A 24,131-nucleotide genomic window follows, 5' to 3' on the forward strand; every position below is an offset into this window, starting at 1 on the left:
GCAGGGGACTGGAGCTGCCCATCTTGTGCCTGGGTTTGGAGGGCATGGCCGGGATGAGGGGTGACCTGTGGGGCTGGTGGGCACACGGGGGGCTCAGGCGAGCGGGTCCGGGCTTGGCTTACGGTGGGTGCATGTGAGAGCTGGTGCGCGGTGCCCGGCTGGTGCGTTTCCAAACCCCTGGGTGCTGGGCTGGTGGTGTGGGGGGCTGAGCCCACAGCGGGTGCCACGGCCGGTGCAGGCACCCGAGAGGCCCCGGGAGCAGGTTGTGGCAGCCGCTGGGGCCGCCTTCATGCTTGAGAAACTGGGTTAGCGCGGGGGAGGCAGCCGCAGCCTCCATTATTCATGGCCACGGCCCCGGGGGGCGGCCGGTGGGGCTGGCGAAGCCCCTCCAGCCGGGGGGCACGGCAGCATCTCCAGGCCAAGGCCATGATGCTCTTGGTCCAACGAACCAGACTGGTCCTGGCACCGGATGGCGTGGGCGTGCATCCCCCGGGTGTGCATCCCCCCCAGATGTGCATCCCCTGGGTGTGCATCCCCCCGAGATGTGCATCCCTGGGTGTGCATCCCCCCCAGATGTGCATCCCTGGGTGTGCATCCCCCCAGATGTGCATCCCTGCTCCTGCATCCCCCCGGCCATGCATCGGGGGGGTCCAGCGGCCCTCACGTGTGCCAGGAGGGAAACTGAGGCAGCGAACAGCACCGAGCGCGGCGCCGGGGAGAGGAGCGAGCAGCGGAGCTGCTGTCGCCAGGCAGCTCTCTCCCACACAGAGCCGGGAATAGACGCTGGGTGCCAGCGCTGCGGCACCCACGCAGCCCCCGCCGCCCCCGGGGGGGCCCGGCTGTGGCACCGATCCTGTGCTCCCACCCGGGGTTCTCAGCCAGGCTCTGGGGGGACCAGGGTGGCCGCAGCCTCCCTCCTCTGCCCCAGCCCAGCCCGGGGGGCTCTGCCCGAGGGCAGGGGCTGGTCCGCAGCCCCCAGGACCTGGGGGGGGCTCAGGGTGTTGGGCTCCAGGCTCTCCCTGGCAGCGCCCAGGGGCAGGGCAGAGCCTGCAGAGGTCGGGGCTTGATTTTTAGCAGCTGCTCAGCACCTCCCTGGGCTCTGGAAATTCCTGCTGCGTTTCCCCTCCCACGGGTGGGTGCTGCCCTCGGAGCACCCCCCAAAGCCAGGCTGGGGATCAGGCTGGAATAGGGGGTGCGATCCTCACCCCCCCACCCACCCCTGGCTGGAATAGGGGTGCTCAGCCCCCCCCCTCCTCAGCGCTGCGGGGCTTGGGGATGCCAAAACCCCAGCTGGGGGGCGACGGAGGGCAGGGGGTGCTGCCCCCGTTGGCAGTGGGTGCTGGGGACCCCCACCCCGGCCGGGCTGTCCCTGGAGCAGGGCGGTGCTGGGGTTATTCCTGTTTGCCTCCCTCTTTGTGCCGGAGCCAATTCTGCTTCGTCATGATGCCGGTTAATTCTCCTCTTGTTCGGGCAGGGACTGAGCCAGCAGCTGAGGTGGGGAGAGGCGAGCGGCACCCACGCACCCACCCCCGCACCCCCGCACGCCCCACCCGGCACCCCCAGCACCGGTTATCGCCTCGGCGAGCGGTACAGCCGCGGGGCTGGTGCTGGCAGATAGGCTTGGTCGCCCGCTCGCCCGCCCGCTCGCCCGCCCACTCGCTCTCGGATGCGCGCCGCAGCGCGCCGGCCGGGGCTTGGCCCGGTAGCCAGCGGGGTAATTTGGTAGCCAGGAGAGCAGAGGAGGAGGTTGGTGGCCCCCGCAGGCTCCCCGCGGCTGGAGGGATGCGGTGGCCCCGTCCCTAGGTGAGTGGCCGTGGCTCGGTGGGGAGAAGGGAGGGCGGTGGCCATGGGGGGGGGTCTGGGGGGGTCGGTGTTGGCCACCCTTTGCTTTCCTGTCGCCTTTCGCTGCCGCCGCTCGCCCTCCCCTGGCTCTGCGTATCCCGGGGGGCTGGGAACAGCCCCACACCGTGTCCCCCACCTTCTCCGGGGGCTGCGGCCGTGCCCCCTCGCCACGCCTGGCACCGCCTTTGCCGCTTCTCCTGGCCCCATCCAGCCCCGAGGGGCTGAACTCCCACCGCCCCACCGCCGCGGAGCATCGGGGGGGGCTACCTGGGGGGGGAAACTGGGGTGCAAAGCCTTGCCCCCAGCTTGTGGCCATGGATGGAGACATCTCCTGGGCGAGGGGTCGGCTCGGGGCTGTGGGCATGCCAGTGGTCAGGCAGGGCTAAGCTCTGGGAAGACCCGGGCCACCAGCTGCCACCTCAGCCCTGGGGAGCCCCCGGCCCCATCCCACTGCCCCAGTCCTGCCTCGCTGCGGTGGCCCCGGGCAGGGCATCGGGGTGCCCAGGGACCCCCCACCCCAAGTGCTCAGTGCAGGCGGTGGGGGGGCTGGCAGAGCTGGGGGCTCCTCGGGCACCACCAGACCCACGCATGGGGGCTGCGGTCTCTACACACGCCCCACACGCTCTCCCGGCCCCTCTGCGTGTGGGATGAGCAGCCTAATCCCACTTTAATCCCAGATTACGTGCCACGTGAGCCGCTGCCCAGAGCGGGCTGCAGCGTGGCCATCGGGGCCGTGCGGGGCAGGGGGGCTGGGGCTGGACCCCCCCCACCCAGGAGCAAGCGCCACGCAGCCCCACTCGGAGCTTGGCTGGGGGGCTCGGAGCCTCCTGGCAGGGCTGGTGGCCAGGGGGGCAGCTGGGTTGGCCCAGACCCCTTGGATGGGAGGAACGGAGCAGCCGGGGGGGTGGAAATGCCCCCCCATATCTCCAGCCGCTCCCGGATGAGGTGGGTGGATTGCTTCTACCCCCCCCCCAGCTGGGGAAACTGAGGCACGGAGCAGCCCTGTGTCCACGGGAGGGGAGATGGGCAGGGTGCACCCTCTGCCCCAGGGGATGGGGAAGTCGCAGGGGCCAGGCACTGGTGGCTTTTAAGGCCACCAAGGTGTCCCTTGGCATGGCCATGCCGGGCCATGGCACAGGAGCACCGGGCTGTGGACAGCTGAAGGGTCGCTCCCCGCTGCCAGGCGATGCCCGGGCGGGGAGGGAGAGGGCGAGAAACAGGACAGAGGAGGAACCGGACACCGGAGAGGCGCGGGTCGGGGACCCACGTGCTCCCTGCCGCGATCGAGTTGCCGGTGGGGCCCCAGCGTGTGGCGGTGCCTCGGTTTCCCCCGGCGAGGCGGACGCTCGGTGCCTCTCCCGTGCCGCGTGTGTTCAGGGTTGGCGGCAGGAGGAGGAGGAGGAGGAGGAGGAGGCCGGGGCTGGGCTGGGAAGCGCCGGACGCCGTTCCCAGGGCTGTCGGGAACCGTCTGTTCGGGGAACTTGTGACCCCACCGTGTCCCAACCCCTCCAGCGCTGGCGGGGAGCCCGGATGGCTGCGGGAAGGGGACGGTGCCCATGCCCAGCGCCATGGTAAGGCAGGCAGCAAGGAGGAGGAGGGTGAGTGGAGGAAGGCTGGGGGTCCCTGCCCGCTCCCCCCGCCGAGGGGGGGTCCTGCAGCCTGGCCCCCGGCCCGGGCGCTGATGGCTTTGGCGGCTGCAAAAGGTCAAATCCGGATTTCCTCGGGGTGGGGACGAGGGAACCGGCCTCTTCCCTCCGCAGCGGCCGCCCTCCCCACGGCCCCCCCCCGGGGATGTGCCGCGCAGGGGGACCAGCACCCCTGCAGCCCCGCGAGCCCCCACCAGCACACGGTCTGTCCATCCATCCATCCTCCCTCCATCGCCCTTCCCCTCCATCCCTGCCCAGCACCTTTCTCTCCCCACCGTGGGTCCCCGCAGCATCACCCCGGGAGGGGGGCACAGCGTTACCCCCCCTCGCCCCGCTCCCCTTCGCCCTCCTGGCCAGGAAAATCCCAAACACGTGCCGGGCCGCCCTTATCTGGGCGAGCAGGGGAGCGGGCAGGGGACCTGCCGGGGAGATTGGGGGTTGCCATGGGGAGAGAGGCTGCCAGCGGGGCGGTGGCTCCCTGCCTGTGCCAGATAACGTGTCCCCAAGTCCCCTGGCCCAGGGGGGGGAGTGTTCCCTGGGCTGTGCAGCCCCAGCACCCCTCGCCAGCCCTTCGGCTCCATCACGGCATCTCCCCTCGCCCCTGGCTCCGGCTTGTTTTCCTTCCCCGCCAGCATCCGCATCCACCCGTCCCCGCACCCACCCTCCCGCCGGCCTCCGCTGCTTCCTCTGCCTCCTGCTATTTGCCATCTCATCCATCTGCTCGCCGCCACCGCGTCCCCACCGCCTGCCCCCAGCCCGCCCGTGCCCCCAGCGCCGTGGGGTGCGAGGCTGGGGGCTGCCCTGGCTCCGCCGCTGGAAAATGTGAGCTCACGGGTGCGCGGGGCGGTCGGTGCCCGCCCGGACAATGCCGCCTTGTACCGCGCTCTGTGCCCACCCAGGGGTGCTCGTCCCACTGGCAGAGCCCAGGAGGTGGGGGGGGGTGGGTGTGAGTGGGTCGGGGTCCCCTTAGTGCTGAAGTGGGGGTGATTTGTGGTGGGGTGGTCTCAAGGGAGGGACGAGGCTCAAGCCCAGAGGCGCTGGCAGAGCCTCCTCGTCCTGGCTCGACCCTCGGTGGTCCCTCGTGCCGGGCTGGCAGCTGGAGGATGCTCGGGGCTTTGCCAGGTCTGGTCCTTCCCCATCTCTGCATCCCACGGGGATGTGCTCTGCGCCTGTGCTGGGAGCTGTGGGGCTGGGGGACAGCGGGGCTGGGGGTCCCCAGGGGCAGTGGCATGTCCCCATGGGCGGTGGCATGTCCCCAGCCTTGCGTGCAGGCTGCGGGGGGGGGGGGTGAGGTTGGAGGATTGTTGCCTGGGTTGCACGAGGTTTTCCCCGGTGCCCTCGTCTCTGAAAGGACAAATTTGGAGGAGAATGGGGAATTTTCCCCTTTGTGTGGGGCATTGTGGGGAGGGCTCGTGCCCGGGGGCTGCGGGGCAGGGGCTGAGCGCAGCAGCGTGGCCGCTGGAGCCTTCTGGAGGCCGCCGGACAAAGGGCTGCATTAGCCCTGCTCCGCTTGCCAGCCCTCGTCAGCAGCCGCCGGGCAGCGGGGCTGCAGCCGGCACGGGCAGGGGTGGCACAGCAGGGCACGGCGCCGCTGTCACCCTGCAAGCCACTGTCCCCTCTCCCATCTCCATCGCAGAGGCAGCGCCCAAGCCCCAGCCCAGCGAGAGCGCCCAGAGGGATGTGGAGCCACAGAGGCAGCGGTGAGTGGGGGTCCGGCGTGCCCCAGCGCCTCTCCCCTGCCCCAGGGCAGACCCGGAGCCGTTTGGCCACCCCAGGGATGGTGGCATCCCCTGGCAAGCCTGTCCTGCTGCCAGCGGGTGGCTATTTGGCAGTGGGACCGTGCCAGCCTTGTGCCGCATTAGGGTCCGGTGCGAGGGGGCTGCCAGGCTCAGCCCCGTGGCAGGAGGGTGGTGGGGAGCCACTCGGGCACTTCGCCCTGGGACCGATCTCGGGGTGCTCCCTGCCCAGCCCGGCGGTGCCCCAAACCCCCTGCTCCCCCCCCATGCAGGACCCTGTGACTGACACAGCCCCTCCAGCCCACAGCTGAATGGAAAGACTGCAGAAGGTAAGGGGGGGCCCTGGGCAGGGGACTGGGGGGGTGTGGGCAGGGGGTAGGGGGCTGGGGACCCTGGGCAGGGGGCTGGGGGGGTGTGGGCAGGGGGCAGGGGGCTGGGGACCATGGGTAGGGGGCTGTGGGCAGGGGGCTGGAGACATGCAGTCAGTCCCCTGCGCCCAGGGAAGGCACACAAAGGCTGGTGGCCAAGGACAGGGGCTGGTGGCCAAGGGCATTGGCAGAGTCACCCTGGGATGCTGCTAGCAGGGCCCTGCCTTCCTCCTCCTCCTCCTCCTCCTCCTCCCAGCCCAGCCTGGCAGCACCATCTAGTGGCACCGTGTCCTGGCCAAGCCACTGTCACGTCCCGGGTGTCCCCTGCCCTGACCACCACGCTGGAGCCAAGGAGACCCCAGTGCCCACCCAAGAGTACCCCTTCCCCAAGGGCACTGGGGTCCATGGGGCACAGGGGTGTCCCCGGGCCCCCCTGCCACAACCCCGGGGTCCTGCCCAGGACCTCGAGCCCCTTCCCAGGACGAGGTTTGCCAAAATCTCCCCTTTTCCTCCCAGCAACCACTGACCTCCCCTGGGAGCGTCTGTTCCTCCCGCGGCTCCAGCGTGCCCGGATCGCCCTCCAGCATCGTGGTAAGAGGTGGCTCACGTCTCCCCTCCCCATCCCTCCCTCCGTGGGGTCGGCGTGTGCCACCCCAAACCCCCTCCATCACCCCCGAGCGGCCACGGGGGATGCCAACCCCAAGGAAACCCTCCCTATTCCCCAATATTCCCTTTCTGCACCCAAAAACGAAGGTGTTTTTCCTTCCTTCCAGGCCAAAATGGACAACGAGGTGCTGGGCTACAAGGACCTGGCCGCCATCCCCAAGGACAAAGCGATCCTGGACATCGAGCGCCCCGACCTGATGATCTACGAACCTCACTTCACCTACTCGCTCATGGAGCACGTGGAGCTGCCCCGGAGCAGAGAGGTGAGGGTGCCCCGGGGCCACCCGTGTCCCCCTGGGTGTTTTGGGGGGGACAGAGGGGTGAAGCCCCCCCAGACAGAGGGGTCCCAGAGGGCAGGTTTGGGACTGTTGGAATAAATCCCTTCTTGCCTCCTGCAGCGTTCCCTGTCTCCCAAATCCATCTCTCCCCCTCCGTCGCCGGAGGTGAGTACCCACGCGGGGGGGCTCCGAGGAGGAGGAGGGGGCGATGCCGAATTGCTGGGGGTCTCGCTGCTCACCGACCCCCCCTTGCCCACAGGTCATCCGGGAGTGGTTGGAGAGCCGGACCCCCGGCAGCACCCCGCAGCCCACCCCTCGCCAGGGCGGCAGCGTGGCCCGCAGCAGCGTGCAGCACTTCCACCGACCCGGTATGCTGCCCCCTGGCCCCCCCTCGGCTCTGCCTGACCCCCACCGTGGGGCAGGGGGTCCGGGCAAGCACCTCCCCAGAGCCATGAGCCCCCCTTTTCCCTTGCAGAGACCGACACGACGGAGCTCAACATATACAAGAAGCCCCCGATCTACAGGCAGAAAGGTGGGTGGGGGGTGTCTGCCCCACGGGACAGGGCACCCCAGGGCGCTGCCTCACCGCCCTCCCCGTACCCCACAGAGCACCATTCTGGCGCCCACCACGGGAAGCATCTCATAGAGGACTTGATCATCGAATCCTCCAAGTTCCCGGCGGCGCAGCCCCCAGACCCCAACCAACCCGCCAAGATCGAGACCGACTACTGGCCGTGCCCCCCGTCCCTGGCCGTTGTGGGTAGGTGGGGAGCAGGGGCAGGCGAGGGGGGTGGGCGGCACCAGGGGGGTTGTCCCCCTCCAGAGACCTCGTGGAGGTGCTGGGGGTGGATGTAACGTCCCCTCTTTTCCCCCCAGAGACGGAGTGGAGGAGGCGGATGGCCTCCAAGAGAGGGGAGGAGGAGGAGGAGGACCTGACGGAGGAGATGAAGAACCTGCGGGAGCTCCAGAGGCAGGAGCTGAGCAAGGTGAGGGGCAGAGCGGGTGGGTGGGTGCCCTGCGAGGGTCATGGCACTGACGCCCACACATGTCCCTTCACCTCCAGGTCACCTCCAACCTGGGGAAGCTCATCCTGAAGGAGGAGATGGAGAAATCTCTCCCCATCCGGAGAAAAACCCGCTCGCTGCCGGACCGGACGCCCTTCCACACGTGTACGTGGGATGCCCTTCCCGCACCCCATCCCTTCCCGTGCCCACCCGCAGCTCCCGCAGCCCTGCCCGCCCCTCTGACCGCCCCTCGCTCTCTCTTGCAGCCCTGCACTTGGGGAGCTACAAGAGCTCCTCGCTGCCCGCCTCTGGCCGGAGCACCCTCACCCGGGTGAGTGGGCAGCAGCCGGGGCCGCAGGGGCTGGGATGGGGTCTGGGGGTGGCACCGCTCTGACGCTGTCCCCTGTCCCCTTTGCAGCTGCAGTCGGCGGAGTTCAGCTCGGCGGGCAGCGAGAAGGGCAGCCCGGGTGAGCATCAGCCCGGGGCGTGGGGGGGACCCTGGGGATGGGGGATGTGGGGCTGTCCTGGGGGATATGGGGATGTCCTGGGGGATGTGGGGCTGTCCTGGGGGATGTGGGGCTGTCTCGAGGGATGTGGGGCTGTCCTGGGGGATATGGGGATGTCCTGGGGTATGTGGGGCTGTCCTGGAGGATATGGGGCTGTCCCGGGGGATGTGGGGCTGTCCCGGGGGATGTGGGGCTGTCCTGGGGGATATGGGGATGTCCTGGGGGATGTGGGGCTGTCCCCAGAGAAGAATGATGTCCCCAGGGATGGGGGATGCTGGGGCAAGCCTGGGCTCAGCAGAGTGTGGAAAACTAGCTCTCAGGGCTGGTCATCACCCAGGGGAGGGTGGTGGGGGGCACAGTGGGGGTGCCCCGGCGCTGAGCCCTGCTCCTCTCTGTTTTCCAGGCCTGCAGGTAAGCACCCGTCTGGCTGCTGGCACGGAGACCCGGCGAGAGGGTGATGTACGGCGGGGCGAGGGGGGGTGGACACAGGGACCACTGCGATGGGTGCCAGAGGGGAGAGCTGGAGGTGGGGAGGGTGGGTGTGCTGGTCCCCGGGCTGGAGCCCATCACCTTGGCTTCAGTGCAGCCCTTTGAGGAGGGTGGGGGGACACGGCTGATGCCAGGCTTTGCCCCCCCCAGAACGGCCAGCGTGGACGCATGGACAGAGGTAACTCCCTGCCCAGCATGCTGGAGCAAAAGGTGAGCGGGGCTGGGGGCTGCGGGGGGCTCGGGCAGGGCTGGGGGGGCTGCGGAGAGGGTCTTACAGCCTCCCCCCTCCCCACCCCACAGATCTACCCCTACGAAATGCTGATGGTGACGAACCGAGGCCGCGTGAAGCTGCCGCCCGGCGTGGACAGGACCCGGCTGGAGGTAGGGGCTGAACGGGGGTTTGGGAGGGGGGTGAGGAGGGGGGGACCCAGCACCCCATCGCCCTCCCTCTCCCCCCCCCCCGCAGCGGCACCTCTCCCCCGAGGATTTCCTGCGGGTCTTCGAGATGCCCCCCGAGGAGTTCGCCAAGCTGGCCCTCTGGAAGCGCAACGAGCTGAAGAAGAAAGCCTTCCTCTTCTGAGCCCGCCTCGGACCCCGCACTCGCTCCGTGTCGCGCCCTGTACCCGCTTTAGGGCTCCCAGCCGGTTTTTAGTAGGGTGCCCCCTTCCCCTCCTCCCCAGCCCCCTGAATCTGCCCCCCCCGGTGGGAAAAGGGCTTGGGGGGGGGCACAGAGCTGCCCCCACCGCCCGGCTCGCAGAGGGGTGATGGGGCAGACCCTGCCCCGGAGCAGGCACGGTTCAGCCTGGAGGGGAGGTGGGGGGGGGTCTCTGTGCTTTCTGCCCCCCCTCTCCCCCCGGGCACGCTGGCAGGGGCAGTGCCTGCCTCTGGCACACGGGCAGTGGGGCGGCTTTCCACCTCCCTGGGGCTTGGCTGCCTCCCGTGCCCCTCTGCCCCCCGAGACTTGGGGAGAGCCTGGGGGGGGGCGACTCACTGCCAGACCCGTGTGCTCGGGGCACAGCCAGGCTGGCATCCCGCCTGGCACCCCCCCTTTTAGCATCCCCCCGGTCCCTCCTGTGCCCGCTGCCGCAGCGAGGGCAACAAGGACACTGCCAAAACCTGCCTGGCACGGGGCTGGCAAGGGCAGGGCTGGGGGGAATGGCGTGATGGGGCAGGGGTGGCAGAGCGGGGGTCCTGGGGGGACACTGGGGCAGGTCCCACTGCGGTTCTCACTGCAGATGGGGGTGCAGTGGGGCAATGGGGTGATGACCCGGGGCGATGGGGTGATGACCCGGGGTGATGGGGTGATGAACTGGGGCGATGGGGTGATGAACTGGGGTGATGACCCGGGGCACTGCGGCCGGGCAGCGAGGAGCAGGGCATGGCTCGATGGGCACCACGATGTGCCAGGCTCTGGGCAATTCTGCCCGGCTCCCCGCAGCCGTGCAGGCAGGGCTGGGCACCGGGCAGCCCCTTCCCCTCTCACACCTCTCCTGTCCCCTCTTGGGGCACACGTTTGGGGCAGGAGCCCGCTGCCCCCCGCACCCCCAGCCCCCCACGCTCCCCGTCTCTGTCCCCAGCCCCTTCCCAGCCGCTAGACCTTGTCGGGATGTAAAGAATGTAATTTATTGGGAGATCACTGGCCCGTACTTGCCTTTCACTGCTACTCTACGGACGACATATCTATAAATATATATATAAATATGGGTTGGTTTCTGACCGGACTACACTGGTTCACTTTCTCTGTTTCGTTAGAGTTTTATTTTATTTGCTGGTGTCGGAGGATCCGCGTGAGAGTGATTTTTTTTTTGCTGACAATTAAAGGTGAAATGGCTTTATCCAGCCCCGGCTCCGCCGCTTTCCTTCCCCCTCCCGGCCCCGCTCCCTGCAGATGGCGATGATGCTCCGAGGAGGATGCGGAGCCCTTCCCCGCCTCCCCCCCGCCCCGGCCGGGCTGTGCTGGGGACCAGCAGGGCGTGTGCGAGCCGGGCCGGGCCGAGCCGAGCCGGGACAACGCTGCCCCGCTCCCGGTCCCGGTCCCGGCTCCGCCGCGATGTGAACGCGCCCGCACCATGGCCCGGCAGAGAGGTGCGGGGGTGCGGGGGGAACAGAGGGTGTGCGGGGGGTGGAGCGGGGCGTGGGGTGCCCCCGGGGGTGTGGGAGGGGAAGGGGAAGGGGGAGAGGGTGCAGAAGGGGGAGAGGGGGGTCTGGGGAGGTGGGAAGGGGCTGTGGGGTGGGTGCTGGGGAGGGAAGGGGCGCAAGGGGCAAGGCAAGGGTGTCGGGGGGTCAGAGCAGGGCTGGGGTGCCCGGGTGCCCCCGAAGGCAGTGGGGTGTGGGTGCCGTGGCAGGGTGTGGGATGTGGGGGCTCCTGGCAGCCCCTCCCGGGGTGATCTGGGGGCGCAGCGGCCGTGGGGCCAGTGCCTCCACCCCGGAGCCTCCCCGCAGTGCCGGGTCACGCTGGGGCCAGGAGCAGCTCCAGCCTCCAGCCTCCTCCTCTGAGTCATCCCGCGCCGGGCCAGAGCCGCCCCGAGCGGGGCCCTGGGGTCCCCCGAGCCGCTGCACCCCCGGGGGAGCAGGGCTGAGCCCGGGCATCTCTTACCCCTCATTGCACATAGGGAAATCCACGTGGGCACGGGGCAGAGGTGCCAGCCCCGAATCCCCCGGGCGCTGGCATCACCCAGGGACCGTGCACATCCCTGGCATCCCTTGGGCATCTCTCTCCTTCCTCCTCTGAGGATGCCATGGGAGCAGGGCGCTTTGCTAGGAGACGGCTGTGTGTTTGGGGGGCGTTTTCCTCCTGCCCTGGAGACCAAGGCAGCTGTTTTTCCTCCTGGCTGCCTTCCCTTGGCCCCAGCAGCGGGCAGCTGGCACAGCCTCAGGGGTGAGGGCAGCCCCTGCCTGCTCCGCACCGGGCTGGGGGCATGGCTGGGCACGGCCGGGCATGGCTCCTCTGCCCCATGGAGGGCATTGGGGCTGCCGGGGGGAGCATGGGGGGAGGCTGCGCCGAGGGCTGAGGGGGTGAGTGGATGGAGATGTCATTGCCGAGGAATTTGGCCTGGGCGGAGGAGAGGAGGAAGGGAGGGAGAGGAAGAGCCAGGCACACCGGGCACGGGGGGCAGTCCCCGTCCCCCCTACGCTCACGCTCTACCCGCATCTCCCTTCAGCCACCCCCTGCCCCAGCTCCCCCCCCAGTCCTCCCCAGAGCTGGTCCCCCCCTTCCCTTCCCCAGTTTCCAGGGAAATCCAGATGTTTGGGCCCAGCTCCGGCGTTGCTCAGCCTCGCTGCCCTGCCAGATGTTTCCTTTCCCCCTGGGCAGGGGTGTGTGCTCCCCGACTGGGGACACTGGGGACGGGGGGGACGGTGCTCCCCCCTGTGCCAGCACCTCCGCAAGGGCTTCTCCCATGTCCCCTGTAACACACGTGGGACCCTCTGCATGGGCAGCAAGTGCCCAGAGCAGCCTTCATCAGCTGCCCCCACGTGCCATGCCTCCTCCTCCTCCTCCGCAGCATGGAGGAGCAGCACGTCGGGCAGCCCCCGGCCGCAGCTCCCCTCGCCCAACCAGGAACAAACCCGCTCTGTGAGCGCACACAGAGGAGCCTTCAGCAGCGCAGGTCCCCGTCCCCCCTCCTCATCCTCCCCTGGCACCCCGGGCCCGTCAATGGCAGGACTGTGTGGGGCCAGGGCAGGTGCCGGGGGCACCGGGCACGTAGCCCCCACATTGGCGAGCCCCTTCCAGCCTGCCCGGTGTGGTGGGCAGGGGATGGGCACCCCCGCCCGCACCCTCCTCCTCGGGGTGAGATGCTACGTCCCTGTGCCCCACAGACCTGGACAAGCTGCTCTCAGACCTGCGCTCCTTCCTGCTCATCCTGGACCGGGAAAGCCTCAGCGCCGCGGCTCGGGCCAAGAAGAAGTCGGTGGCCGATCTCCTGTCCCGGCTGCAGAGCCCCACGTGTGAGTGTGGGTCTGGGGGGGGACGGGCAGCCCCTGATCGGTGCCCAGCGGGCAGCAGGGAGGGGGCTGTGACCGGGCGCTCCCCCCGCAGCAGAGGATGCAGAGTACATGATCATGCGCTGCCTCTCGCCATCCCCGGGGACCCCGCGGGGCCGGGCCAGCCCGGGTGAGTCCCACGCTCTGACCCGCACCCCATCTCCCCTGGCAGCTCGTGGTGCATGGCCGGGGGTACCCAGCCCCTTGCCGACCCCGCACACCGCTGCCAGCCCTACTTTCCCCCCCCCCCCCCCAGGAACCAGGACAGCGGGTGCCACGGGAGGGAGAGCCTGCGAGTGCCACCCGGGCAGCACCCCGAGCCTGCGCGGAGGGGTGAGGGTGGGCAGCGGAGGGGTGGGGGGCTGCGGGTGCATGGGGGGGTTCGGGCAGCAGCGCTGTGCTGGGACAGGGGATGGCAGAGGGGCACCCCGTGCCCATCCCTGTGCCATGACCTCGCTTGCATGGGGGTCCAGCCAGGCTGGGAAGGTGCTGCCTGCCAGCTCTGGGCAGAGCCCTCCCATGGGGACCCCGCGGGGTTCACCCCGGGGGGCAGCACCCCTGGAGCACCCCTCCTCTCCCCAGAGCAAGGTGCCCCCCGTCTCACCATCCCCACCCGCTGATGACTCCTACGAAGACGCCGAACCCCTCGGCGGATGCTCCGGTGAGGACCCCACCGCACCCCCTCCCCAGCACCCGCACGCACCCAGCGCCCTGACACTGTCCCGGCTCTCAGGCGGCGCCGACACCGACAGCAGCCACTACGAGTCGTACGGGGAGGATGATGATGGTGTGACGGACCGTGCCCACTACGTGCAGCGGTCACCGGCCCCCAGCCCTGTCACCGAGCCCCCCGGGCGCCCCGAGGCGCAGCTCTGCGGGTTCCTCTGGAGGAAGCGCTGGCTGGGGCAGTGGGCAAAGCAGCTCTTCATCGTGCGGGAGCACGTGCTGCTGGTGAGCGGCCGGAGGAGGGTGGATGCAGGGTGGGAACGGGTCCCTGAGCTCTGCCAACCCCGCCGTGCCCCCCACGCAGGGCTTCAGGTGTGCCGCCGACCCGCAGCCCGTGCTGGAGCTGGACCTGCGGGGCTGTCGCGTCGCCTACAAAGCCAAGCGTGGCAAGAAGATGCCGCACGCCCTGAAGGTGACGGGGCCGGCGGGCGAGGGGCTGGTCATCGGCTTCCGGAGCCAGCAGCAGGCTGAGGACTGGAGGAAGGTTTGGAGGTGTTGCAGCCTGGCAGAGCTCTGCGTGGGCAGGAGGAATGGGGGCACAGCCCTGCTGGGGTGCTCCCGAGGTGGCTGGGGATGACCCCTTCTGTCCCCAGCTCCTCTCCCATCCCAGGGGAGCCCCATCAGATGGGGGAGAGGGAGCCCGGGGCTGCAGCGCTCCCCCTCTCCCTCGGCAGGTGATCGAAGAGGTCAGCAGCGATGGCCCGAGCGGGCTGGCAGCCGTCGGTGTCCCAGCGTCACCCTCCTCGAGGCTCGGCCGGGTGAGCTGCTTGTCCTTCCCCTGGGAAACCCGGGCACGGGGAAGGGGCTGCTGGGGGTGTCGATAGCACGCCCCAATCCCTGTCCCGCTGTCCCCCTTGGGTGACGCTGGGGAGGGTGGCATTGCTGCAGGGTGGGGGTCAGGGTGCAGGGGGCTTCAAACCTGCAGGGGACAGGGCTCTCTGGGTCTCCATTCTCAGGCTGCTGGGTCCCAGTTTGGTGAGGAGGAGGAGGAGGAGGAGGATTGCTCCCGGCAGAGCCCTGCCCGCAGCCCCCGGCCCGGAGAGGATGCTAAAGGAGGTGCAGTGCGTGGGGACGGGGCGAGGGGGGGTCCCTGCCTGCTGTGCCAGCACTGACAGGGCGAGGGGGGGTCCCTGCCTGCTGTGCCATGGCTGACGGGGCGAGGGGGGGTCCCTGCCCGCTGTGCCATGGCTGACGGGGCGAGGGGGGTCCCTGCCCGCTGTGCCATGGCTGACGGGGCGAGGGGGGTCCCTGCCCGCTGTGCCATGGCTGATGGGGCGAGGGGGGTCCCTGCCCGCTGTGCCATGGCTGACGGGGCGAGGGGGGGTCCCTGCCCGCTGTGCCATGGCTGATGGGGCAAGGGGGGGGTCCCTGCCCGCTGTGCCAGGGCTGATGGGGGCTGTGCCCGCAGGGTTCCTGGCGGTGCGGCTGCGGGGCCGGTGGCAGCGGCTGTGGTGCGCGGTGCGGCGCGGAGCCCTGCGCATGTTCCCCGAGCCCGGCGGTGCCCAGCGCCCCGTCTGTGCCCTGCGCCTCGAGGGCTGCCAGGTCTCCCCGGGGGGGGCGGCCGCCGGCTCCCCCCGGCACCTCCGCATCCGCATCGCCCAGCGGGGCCGGGAGCTCGCCCTGCTGCAGGTGAGCGGCCACCGTGGCACCCCCGTGCCCCTCACCGGGGGGTCCCGCTGAGCCCGGACCCTCTGCCCCGCACCAGACCCGCTCGGACGAGGAGAGGGAAGCCTGGCTGAAGACCCTGCGGGCCGGGGGAGGAGGGGAGGCGGCTGGTGACAACCCCTGCGCCGAGCCCACCAAACTGGGCGATGCCAGCAGCTGCCCTGCTGCGGGGTAAGGAGCCGCTGGCCAGGGCACAGCCGGCCCCAGCCCTCCTGCTCCGCTGCGGGGCTGCGGGCAGTGACGGGACCCCCCTCCTGCTCGCAGCGGGCTGCTGCTGCGCCGCGTCCCGACCCCCAACGCCTACATGGACGACCCCTTCGGGCAGCTCCCGCCAGCTGAGGCCCCCAAGCACCTTTACTCCAACACGGAGCGGCTGCAGCAGCTGGTAACCTCTGCCGATGCCCCTTGGCACCCCCATGCGAGCCCAGGGCGAGGGGGACAAGCTCCCACCGCCCGCTCGCCCATGGGCTCCTCCCGGGCTTCCTTCCCCAGAAGCAGAGCTTGGACCGAGCAGTGCAAGGGCAGCGCAGGAGACCAGTGTCTGCACTGCCCGCTGGTGCCCACAGCGGCACCCTGGGCAGCACCCTGCCCTCGCAGGCGGGTGAGACGGGGCTGGGTGCTCCATCTAGGGGGGCAGCAGGGGTCCCCTGTGCTCCCCAGTCCTATGTCCTGGGATGGAGGCTGTGGTGCTTCCTCTGCCCTTCCTCCCCAGCATCCTTCCTCTGCCCTTCCTCCTGAACACCCTTCCTCTGCCCTTCCTCCCCAGCACCACTGGCAGCTCTCCGGGGCAGGGCTGCCAGCCCGCAGCGGGCAGAGGTGAGCCCCGAGCTCCGGAGCAGGGATCTCTCCCGGTCCCAGCGCACCCTGACGCTGCCCGAAAGGAAAGGGGCTCGGGATGGGTTGGATATCCTCATCGGTAGGACCGCAGAGGGGCTCTGCCCCTGTGCCACGGGGTCCCTGGCCCTTGCCCAAGGGGCTGGCGGGGTCAGGGGTGCCCAGGCTTGGCAGTGCCCCCGCTGTCCTTGCAGGGAAGAGAGCCTTCCCCAAGCTGGAGGAGAAGGTGGGGCAGCTGGAGAGGGCCTGCCGCGTGAAGGGCAGGCTGAAAGCCGGCTCCGAGATGAACCTGCTGGCCATCGGCAAGTCACTGAAGGGCCACATCGCCGCCAGCGCGGCTGCCTCCGAGGTGGGGGGCACAGGGGATGGGCACCGGGGAGGGCAGGGAGCGCGGGGGGCTCGCGAGGGCAGGCATCGCCCTCTCCCCGCTCCGTTTTCCCAGCAGGGCTCGTTCCTCTCGCCGCTGTTGAAGCGCACGGTGTCGGCCAGGAGCGCCCCGAGGCCACCCCCCTCCCCGGGCAGCGTGGAGAAGGGAAACGTGCTGCGGAAGAGAAAGGTACCGGGTGGGCAGGGGCATGGGGAGGCGGGTACCACACATGGCGCTGGGACACGGGGCAAGGGGGTTGACAGCCCGTCTCGGCCCCTCTCCAGGAGTGGGAGATGAAGTCTGCGATGTGACAGCAGCCCTGGGGCAAGCACCCACCCTGGGGTAGCACCCACCCCGGGGCAGCACCCACCCCGGGGCAGCACCCACCCCGCAGACGGACCTGCCGGATCGGGCATCTCCCAGCAGAAGGTCGGGCTGCGCGTGGACCGTGCAGGACGAGCCTGGGATCTGTTTTTTAACCAGCAGCATCAACGCTACGACTACACACATCTATTTTTTATATATATATATATATATAATCTATATCTCTTCATCTAAACTCTCCGCCTGTGGGTGTCTCGTTCCCCTGGCACGGGGGGGCTGGAGGGCAGCGAGCCCCTCGCTGCCTCCTTACCCATCCCTTGGGTTTGGGGCACACATTTCCCAGTTTCCACATCATGTGCCACCAGCTCCATCCCCGGGGCAGGTCTGGTCCAAACGGGGCACCAGCAGCACCCAGCCCCCCCAGGGACACCCACTTCAGATGCACCCTGGGCTGAGCAAGTGGGGGACACGCAGAGCGGTGAGGGCTGCTTGAGGCACCTTCCCTGGAGTCACTGGGGCCAGGCTGGGCCCTGGGCTGCTCTCCAGCAGCTGTGTTCGTCGTGGCTTGTTTTTAATCGTAGAAACAGTGGACAAGCCAAGTCTCATGATTTTTTTTTTTAATCCTTAAAAAATCTCTTTAATCCTTAAAAAAAAAAAAATCATGAAACTTGGCTTGTACCGGGTTGTGCCGGGGGAAGAGGTGAGGTGGGGAGGGGGCTATCCCCGTCCCAGTACAGGGTGCATGGGGGGCTATCCCCATCCCAGTGCGGGGTGTACACGGGGGGCTATCCCCATCCCAGTGCGGGGTGCACGGGGGGCTATCCCCATCCCAGTACAGGGTGCAGGGGGGCTATCACCATCCCAGTATGGGGTGCACGGGGGCTATCCCCACCCAGTATGGGGTGCATGGGGGGCTATCCCCATCCCAGTATGGGGTGCACGGGGGGCTATCCCCACCCAGTGCGGGGTGCACGGGGGGCTATCCCCATCCCAGTACAGGGTGCACGGGGGGCTATCCCCATCCCAGTACAGGGTGTACATGGGGGGCTGTCCCTGTCCTGGTGCCCGGGGGTCCGTCCCCCCCCAGGGCTGCCCCCCCGCACACTTTTAGGGCTGAGGCTCCTTCCCAAACACTCTCCCAGCCCCCCATCACCTCTGCGCCCCCCAATCCATCCCCATCCCATCTCCCCCCACTCCATCCCCAGCTCCCCGAGCGCAGCCGGAGCGGAGCCGCCGGGGGAGGGACCGCGGTCGGGCCGCCCCCTCCGCGCCCGGCGCCGGGCGGAGCCACCGCAGCGGGGCCGGGGCCGGTGCGGGGCTGGTGTCGGTGCGGGGCCGGTGCCGGTGCGGGGCTGGGGTGGGTGCGGGGGGCGCAGCCATGCTGAGCCGCCTGGGTGCTCTGCTGCAGCAGGCGGTGGAGACGGTAAGTGGGGTCGGGGTGGGGGGTACGGAGGGACCGGGACCGGGACCGGGACCGGGAGGGGAGGGGGCTGCCGTGTGCCCCTGACCCCAGCCCCGGTGTGCGCAGCGGGAGCCCAGCGTGGACCTGCTGGAAGCCTTCACCGAGCACTGGAAGGGCATCACCGGCTACTACCTGGAGGCTACGGGTGAGTAGGGTGCGGGGCCCCGTGCCCTGCGGTGGGGGGGTCCCTGTGGCGTGGGAATAAGGTCCCTGTGGTGTGGGAACAGGGTCCCTGTGTCCTGGGAGAGGGTTCTTGTGCCCTAAGATAGGGTCGCATAGCCTGGGAATAAGGTCCCTGTGCCCAGGGAGGGGGGTCCTGTGCCCAGGGAGGGGGTTCCCGTGCCCTGGAGCAGGACCCTGTGCCCTGGGGTGGCACCCAATGCCCTGGGATGGCACCCCATGCCCTGGGAGGGACCCCATGCAGCAGCAGGGCACCGTGCCCACCCTAATGCACCGCAGCTGCCCTGGCATGGAGGGTTTTGGCATGGGACACCCTTTCCCGTACCCCAGGAGGACTTACCCAGCCGGGTGCTTGCCCCTGCCTGGCCCTGACCCCCCCTGCACAGCGGCAGGGTCAGCACGGGGGGGGTTTGGGTGGGTGTGGGTTCAGGCTGGAGCACTAAAAGCAGGGCCTGGAGAGCTTCAGCCCTTTCCCCAGTGGGATCTCGGTGTTTCATGCTTGGCCAGAGGGTCTCTGGGGCTGGCAGTGGCGGGCAGCACCCCGCAGCCCCCCAGGACAGCCCCCTGGGACAGCCCCGGCCACGCTGGGGACGGCGGCGGCTCGGTAGGCCCCGAGCGGAAGGAGCAGCCTCGGGTGCTGCTGGGATCCTCCATCACCATCACATTGCCATCTAGCGTCGTCCCCACCGCTGGCGGGGGGTTCTGGGCTGGCACGGCTCGGGGTGCTGCTGGCGAGCACCCCACGTCTGCACCCGCGCACCCAGGCTGCCGGTGCCTGGGGAGGGGGACACGCCGCAGCCCCCCCGTGCCTGTGCCCGCAGACGAGAGCGTCCCCGCCAGACAGACGGACATCCCGTGGCGCCTCAAGCAGATGCTGGACATCTTGGTGTACGAGGAGAAGCAGCGGCCGGCGGGCGAAGCGGGGCCGTGCCTCGAGTACCTGCTGCAGCACAAGGTCCTGGAGACCCTCAGCACGCTGGGCAAGGCGGAGGTGGGTGCCCTGGCACCAGGAAAACCACTTTTTGGGGGGGTTGAGCCCCCCTGTGCAGCCTTTTCCAGCTGCTTGGCGTGGTGCTGCTCAGTAATTTTAATTTGGAAGCTCTTCTAGGTGGATGGGGGGGGGGTTTCTGCGAGCTGTTTGGGGTGCTCAGCTTTTGGGGGGGGCTGGATTGCTCCCCAAAGGGTGTTTCTCGCACCAGCAGCCTGTTTGCACAGCTGGCACCTTGCTGCTTGAGGTGTTTGTAGACAGACCCCTCTCGAAGTAAATATTGCCCAAATTTAATAATAATAATAATATTGTCATATTATTATGTTGTGATAATAACGAGGCTCCCTGCAAACAGCCTTTTAGTCAAAGTTAAGCGGACACCAGCGCAGTGTGGGCTTCTGAAACGCCCAGGGCCCCTCTGTGGCTGCAGGGTTTGGGGTTTTGGGGCGCTGGGCTTGAATTCCCCATCGCCAGCGGTGGGAAAGGGGGAATAACCCGTCTTGTTTTTCTCTCTGCAAGAGAGAGAAATTGAGAGAACTGAGTTCAGTCCCTAATGGCTAAAGAGAGAGGAGCCCGGGGTGGATGGGACGTCCTGGGGGGGGTCCGTGGGCCCCTTTGTGTCGTTATAGGGGAGCAAAACTGGGGTCTCTGCTGAAAGGGTTGTTGGAAGCCCCCCCACGCTGGCTGCTGGGCATCCCAGCAGGCAATTTGGGGCAATTGCAGGCGATTTAGGGCAGTTACAGGGTGATCAGGTACACGACCAGGTCGCTGGGCTCTCGCTGACGCCTCCCCCCGTCTCCCCCCCCAGTACCCCCCCGGGATGAGGCAGCAGGTCCTGCTCTTCTTCAGCCGGGTGCTGGCGCAGGTGCAGCACCCGCTCCTGCACTACCTCAACGTGCACAGGCCGGTGCAGGTGAGCCCCGTGCCCAGGGGGGGTGGGTGGGGGTCCCAGCTGGGGCACTGGAGCTGGCTGCATCCCTGCCCAACGCTGCCAGGACACGATGCCTGTGGCTCCCAGGGTGGGAGGGCACCCAGTAGCCTGGCATCGCTCTCACTGCCCTGCCAGAAGCTGCTCCAGCTCAGCGGTGCCCGCCCGGGCTCGGGCACGGAGAAGGAGGAGGTGCAGTTTGCGGCCGTCCTCTGCGCGAAGATCAAGCAGGACCCCACGCTGCTGGCATACATCCTGGAGGTGGGCAGTGCCCGGGCACCCCTGTGCCAGTGGGACACGCGTGGGGTCGTTGGCTTGGGGTTTAATCGGGCTTTTCCACGTCTAAAAGGGGTGAGTGGGAGGAAGATGGTGGCTGCGATGCTTTGCTGCTCCTCTTCCTCTCCAGGGCAAGAGCATCCTGAGCAGGAGGAGAGCCCAGGAGATGCCAGCCGGGGAGGAGGGCACAGAGCATCCCCCGTGCGCCCCGGCCGAGCCCTGCCCACCACGGGGGGACAGCCACCTCGTCACCTCCTTGGTGGGGCTGTGCAAGAGCGAGGTAGGGGGAAAGGGGTGGCAAGGAGGGGATGGTGGGCACCACGGTGGGGTGACGCTGCCTTCTCCTCCTCCTCCTCCTCCTCGCAGAAGAGCAGGGTCGCGCTGAAGGCTCGGGAGAACCTGCTGCTGCTGGTGGGGCTCGCCCAGGAGCCGGCCGCTGCCCGCCTGGTGCGGGGCAGCGCCCTGTGCCAGCTGCTGACGGAGCATCTCTGCGACCTGCACGGCGCCGTGCCCACCCGCACCCACCCCACCGACATCCTGGCCCCGGAGAGGGCCAGCTGGAGGTGAGGCGGGCACCGGGCACGGCGGGCCCCAGCCACCACCGAGGCTTTGCCGCAGCCCCACGTCCTCTACCCCCGTGCAGGTCGCAGGGTGATGGTGACAGAGGCCCGGAGAACCAGAGCCTGGCTGCCTTCTTCTGCTGGCTGGACTACCTGGACGAGCTGGTGGCGAGTGCCCAGCCCCTCGTGGCAGATGCCATCACGGAGGCCGTGGAGGAGAAGTTTTTCCAGGGCATCCTGCAGCCACAGCTCCTGCAGATGTGAGTGTCCAAGGCACGGGATGGCAGCGGGGGGAGTTTCTCCCCCCAGGACCCCCCTGGGGTGGGGGCAGCGGGGTTCCCCTGGCCCACACCTCCTGTGATGCTGTCTGGGGACCCCCCTCGCCGCATCCCACCCCGTCCCCGGCAGGTCCGAGCTCGCCATCCTCAGCGCCACGGCCATGCTGACGGGCACCGTGCGGCAGATCCGTGCCCCCCCCCTGCTCCACCGCCTCGTGCTCTTCCTGCTGGGGCCGGACCGGCACCCCGAGACCCCCGGGGACGCCCCCCACCCTCTGCGCACCCAACTCATCGACCGCTGCAACCACCTCTCCGACGAGGTGAGCCCCGTCCTGGGTGGGTGGGGGGCAGCGGGTGATGGCGAGGGGCAGTGCCGGGGGTCTCACGGTGCCCGCTGTGCTGCAGATCAGCCTGGCCAGCCTGCGGCTCTTCGAGGAGCTCCTGCGGAAGCCCCACGAGCACGTGGCACGCAGCCTGGCGCTGAGGAACCTGGAGACGAGGGGCTACCTGCTGCGCAACCCCCCTGCGCCCGACGAGCGCGGACCCCCCGAGCCGGACCCCGACGAGGACGGGCTGTGAGCAGGGGGTGGGGTAAGGCGAGGGGGGCAGTCCCCCGGTGCCCACCCAGCTAATGCCCCCGCCCCGGCGCCGCAGGGACCTGGAGGAGGATCCCTATTTCACCGACGGGTTCCCAGACACCGGCTTCGGGGCGGCGAAAAACCCTCTGCCAGGATCAGCCCCGTTGGGGAAGGGGCAAGTGGGCGAGGTGGTGAGCAGGTAGGGAGCCGAGGGGCTGCTCCAGCACGGGGGGGCTGCATCCCCCTCCCCATCCCCCTCCCCACCCCTCTCCCCTCTCTTCCAGCTTCCTCTGCCTGGTCCCCGAGGAGGCGAAGACCTCCTCGTGCATGGAGGAGGGCGGCTACGACACCTACGTGCACGATGCCCTGGGCACGGTGAGGGGCTGGGGGGGGGTCCCCATCCTCGGCGGTGCAGGTCCCCGCTCTGGCTCTCACCCACCCTCACCCCCCCGGCAGGTCCAGGCGTGCCGGGCCAGCGTGGCCCCGTGGGGGTGGCCCTCGGCCCCCCGGCCCCTCGACGCCTGCCACCCCGAAGGGACGTTTTACGAGGGTCACTTCCTCAAGGTGCTGTTTGACCGGATGAGCCGGGTCCTGGACCAGGTAAGGGGGCGGCCAGTGGAGGTGCTGGGGACGTGCCTGGGTCCCTCCTGCCCTCTGCCCCTTGCCTTGGCATGGCCGGGGGTACTTTCCCCCCCCAAAGGGCTCTCTGCTGGTCCCCAGCAATGGGACCTCGGTGGCTGCAAATGCCACTGATGCTCTTGGCCACTTTATCCCCACTATGGGGGTCCTAGAAAGGAGGGCTGCCACCCTCTGCTGTGGGTCCCTGAGGGCATGGGGCTGGCAATAGCCATGGGAAGGTGACAGCCATGGGAAGGTGACAGCCATGGGAAGGTGATGGCCTTGGGAAGGTGATGATGGCCATAGGAAGGCAATGGCCATGGGAAGGTGATGGCCATGGGAAGGTGACGACCAAGGGAAGATGATAGCCATGGGAAGGCGATGGCCATGCAAAGGCGATGGCCATGGGACAGTGATGGCCTTGGGAAGGTGATGGCCATGGGAAGGTGATGGCCATGGGAAGGTGATAGCCATGGGAAGGTGATGGCCTTGGGAAGGTGATGGCCATGGGAAGGTGATGGCCTTGGGAAGGTGATGGCCATGGGAAGGTGATGGCCTTGGGAAGGCGATGGCCTTGGGAAGGCGATGCATCCTCTAGTCAACACAGGGGAAGGGTCTGCTGGGCTGGGGGAGGACGTAGCAAGGGAAGAGCTCGGTGGCCTTGGTGATGCCAGGGAGGGGGGGGACACTGGCTGTGCCAGCTCCCGCTGACTGTCCCCCCTCTCCCCAGCCCTACAGCCTGAACCTGCAGCTGACCTCGGTGCTGTCCCGCCTGGCTGCCTTCCCCCATCCCCACCTCCACGAGTACCTGCTGGACCCCTACCTCAGCCTGGCACCCGGCTGCCGCTCGCTCTTCTCCGTCCTCGTCAGGGTAATGTCACTTGCTGGGGTTTGGGGACAGGGACACCCCCTCAAACCGGGTCCCTGACTCTCCCCCGTCCCCAATGCAGGTGATGGGGGACCTGATGCAGCGGCTCCAGCGCGTGCCCCAGTTCAGGGCCAAGCTGCTCCTGGTGCGCCGGCAGCTCCTGGGGCTGGTGCCAGGAGAGCAGTAAGTGCTGGGGGGGGTTATGGGATGGGGGCAATGCATGCCCTTTTTGGGGGTACACCCCACAGAGCCCCCATGGCTCACCTCCCCACAGGATGGACCATGAGATGCTCTTCAAGGGAGTGGTGGTGCTGGAGGAGTTCTGCAAGGAGCTGGCTGCCATCGCCCTGGTCAAGGGACCGCCGGAGGGGCCCCCCTGAGCTGCAGCCCCCCACGGAGCACCTCCTCTTCGGCCGGGCTGTGGTGGCCACGGGGGTGGCCCAACCCCTGTGCTGGTAGCCCCAGCTCAGACCAGCACGTCGCCAGTAGCCGGGCATGGCGGTGGCACCCCGGGAAGGGCACCGGCCCCACGGTGCCTGGCGAGGAGGAAGAGGAGGTGCAGAGTCCTTCACCACCGCCTTGGCCAACGCGGAGGTGATGCCACCTCCCTGGCGCAGGACGCGGCCCCTCTGGGGGCAAAGTGACCCGTGCCCGTGGTTCCTCCTGGGTGGTGGGTTCCTGCTCCAAACCCCCTGCCCCATTGGAGCCACCCCGAGCCCCCACCCATTATTTTTTGGCAATAAGGGGCACGGGGTGCGTGTGTGCATGTGTGTGTGTGTGGTGGGGGGCTCCTGCCTGGCAGGGATGATGCACCCCAGACCCCCGGGGTCCCCTGGGTGCTGGGACCCCTCTACAATAAAGCTGTGGGCTCAGCACCACGCGCTGTGCCCATCTCTACTGCCCCTCTCCCCCTTCCCAAGCATCCCCGCCATGTGCCCCCCACTCTTCAACCGCAGCCAG

General features: G+C 68.9%; 3 protein-coding genes across 7 annotated transcripts; all 3 read left to right on the top strand.

The window, feature by feature from the left end:
* The first annotated feature begins 1,477 nt into the window (after positions 1-1,477).
* Positions 1,478-9,703, top strand: DMTN (dematin actin binding protein). Its single transcript, XM_068421488.1, has 16 exons — positions 1,478-1,803; positions 5,125-5,188; positions 5,497-5,553; positions 6,109-6,183; positions 6,366-6,521; positions 6,657-6,701; positions 6,796-6,904; positions 7,012-7,068; positions 7,144-7,296; positions 7,413-7,522; positions 7,600-7,705; positions 7,807-7,871; positions 7,959-8,024; positions 8,686-8,745; positions 8,836-8,916; positions 9,002-9,703. Exons 3-16 carry the CDS (start codon positions 5,536-5,538, stop codon positions 9,113-9,115), a joined length of 1,215 nt encoding a protein of 404 aa, XP_068277589.1. The 5' UTR covers positions 1,478-1,803; positions 5,125-5,188; positions 5,497-5,535; the 3' UTR covers positions 9,116-9,703.
* A 786-nt stretch (positions 9,704-10,489) lies between these two features.
* On the top strand, positions 10,490-16,670 carry LOC137675399 (actin filament-associated protein 1-like 2). 4 transcript variants are annotated; one of them, XM_068421473.1, is made up of 17 exons: positions 10,490-10,620; positions 12,355-12,483; positions 12,575-12,649; positions 12,776-12,852; positions 13,102-13,180; positions 13,253-13,470; positions 13,550-13,729; positions 13,920-14,003; positions 14,202-14,301; positions 14,654-14,874; positions 14,951-15,081; positions 15,175-15,295; positions 15,403-15,511; positions 15,677-15,826; positions 15,939-16,093; positions 16,187-16,300; positions 16,396-16,670. In XM_068421473.1, exons 1-17 carry the CDS (start codon positions 10,605-10,607, stop codon positions 16,420-16,422), a joined length of 1,986 nt encoding a protein of 661 aa, XP_068277574.1. In that variant the 5' UTR covers positions 10,490-10,604; the 3' UTR covers positions 16,423-16,670. The 4 variants fall into 4 exon arrangements, with proteins under 4 accessions (XP_068277574.1, XP_068277575.1, XP_068277576.1 ...); XM_068421474.1 differs by having other exon boundaries at positions 16,190-16,300; XM_068421475.1 differs by having other exon boundaries at positions 13,577-13,729.
* Positions 16,671-17,795: 1,125 nt separating this feature from the next.
* On the top strand, positions 17,796-24,017 carry FHIP2B (FHF complex subunit HOOK interacting protein 2B). Of its 2 annotated transcripts, none has more exons than XM_068421415.1 (16): positions 17,796-17,858; positions 17,964-18,042; positions 18,899-19,068; positions 19,874-19,978; positions 20,132-20,254; positions 20,400-20,549; positions 20,636-20,832; positions 20,913-21,089; positions 21,238-21,427; positions 21,513-21,682; positions 21,762-21,884; positions 21,970-22,060; positions 22,142-22,285; positions 23,034-23,174; positions 23,254-23,354; positions 23,446-24,017. In XM_068421415.1, the coding sequence occupies exons 1-16, from the start codon at positions 17,814-17,816 to the stop codon at positions 23,549-23,551; spliced, it is 2,112 nt and encodes a 703-aa protein (XP_068277516.1). In that variant the 5' UTR covers positions 17,796-17,813; the 3' UTR covers positions 23,552-24,017. The 2 variants fall into 2 exon arrangements, with proteins under 2 accessions (XP_068277516.1, XP_068277517.1); XM_068421416.1 differs by having other exon boundaries at positions 18,899-19,032.
* Positions 24,018-24,131: the final 114 nt, after the last annotated feature.

Source organism: Nyctibius grandis, chromosome 33 (genome assembly GCF_013368605.1).
Source record: "Nyctibius grandis isolate bNycGra1 chromosome 33, bNycGra1.pri, whole genome shotgun sequence".
In the NCBI taxonomy this organism is placed as follows: domain Eukaryota; kingdom Metazoa; phylum Chordata; class Aves; order Nyctibiiformes; family Nyctibiidae; genus Nyctibius; species Nyctibius grandis.

Coding starts and splice junctions, on each gene's coding strand:
- DMTN (XM_068421488.1), top strand. Junction 6,905..7,011: donor GCAGCACTTCCACCGACCCG/GTATGCTGCCCC, acceptor TTTCCCTTGCAG/AGACCGACACGACGGAGCTC. Junction 7,069..7,143: donor CCCGATCTACAGGCAGAAAG/GTGGGTGGGGGG, acceptor CGTACCCCACAG/AGCACCATTCTGGCGCCCAC.
- LOC137675399 (XM_068421473.1), top strand. Junction 13,730..13,919: donor AGGCTGAGGACTGGAGGAAG/GTTTGGAGGTGT, acceptor CTCCCTCGGCAG/GTGATCGAAGAGGTCAGCAG. Junction 14,875..14,950: donor GGGAGCTCGCCCTGCTGCAG/GTGAGCGGCCAC, acceptor GCCCCGCACCAG/ACCCGCTCGGACGAGGAGAG.
- FHIP2B (XM_068421415.1), top strand. CDS start 17,814: ATGCTGAGCCGCCTGGGTGCTCTGCTGCAGCAGGCGGTGGAGACG. Junction 17,859..17,963: donor TGCAGCAGGCGGTGGAGACG/GTAAGTGGGGTC, acceptor CGGTGTGCGCAG/CGGGAGCCCAGCGTGGACCT. Junction 22,286..23,033: donor TGAGCCGGGTCCTGGACCAG/GTAAGGGGGCGG, acceptor CCCTCTCCCCAG/CCCTACAGCCTGAACCTGCA.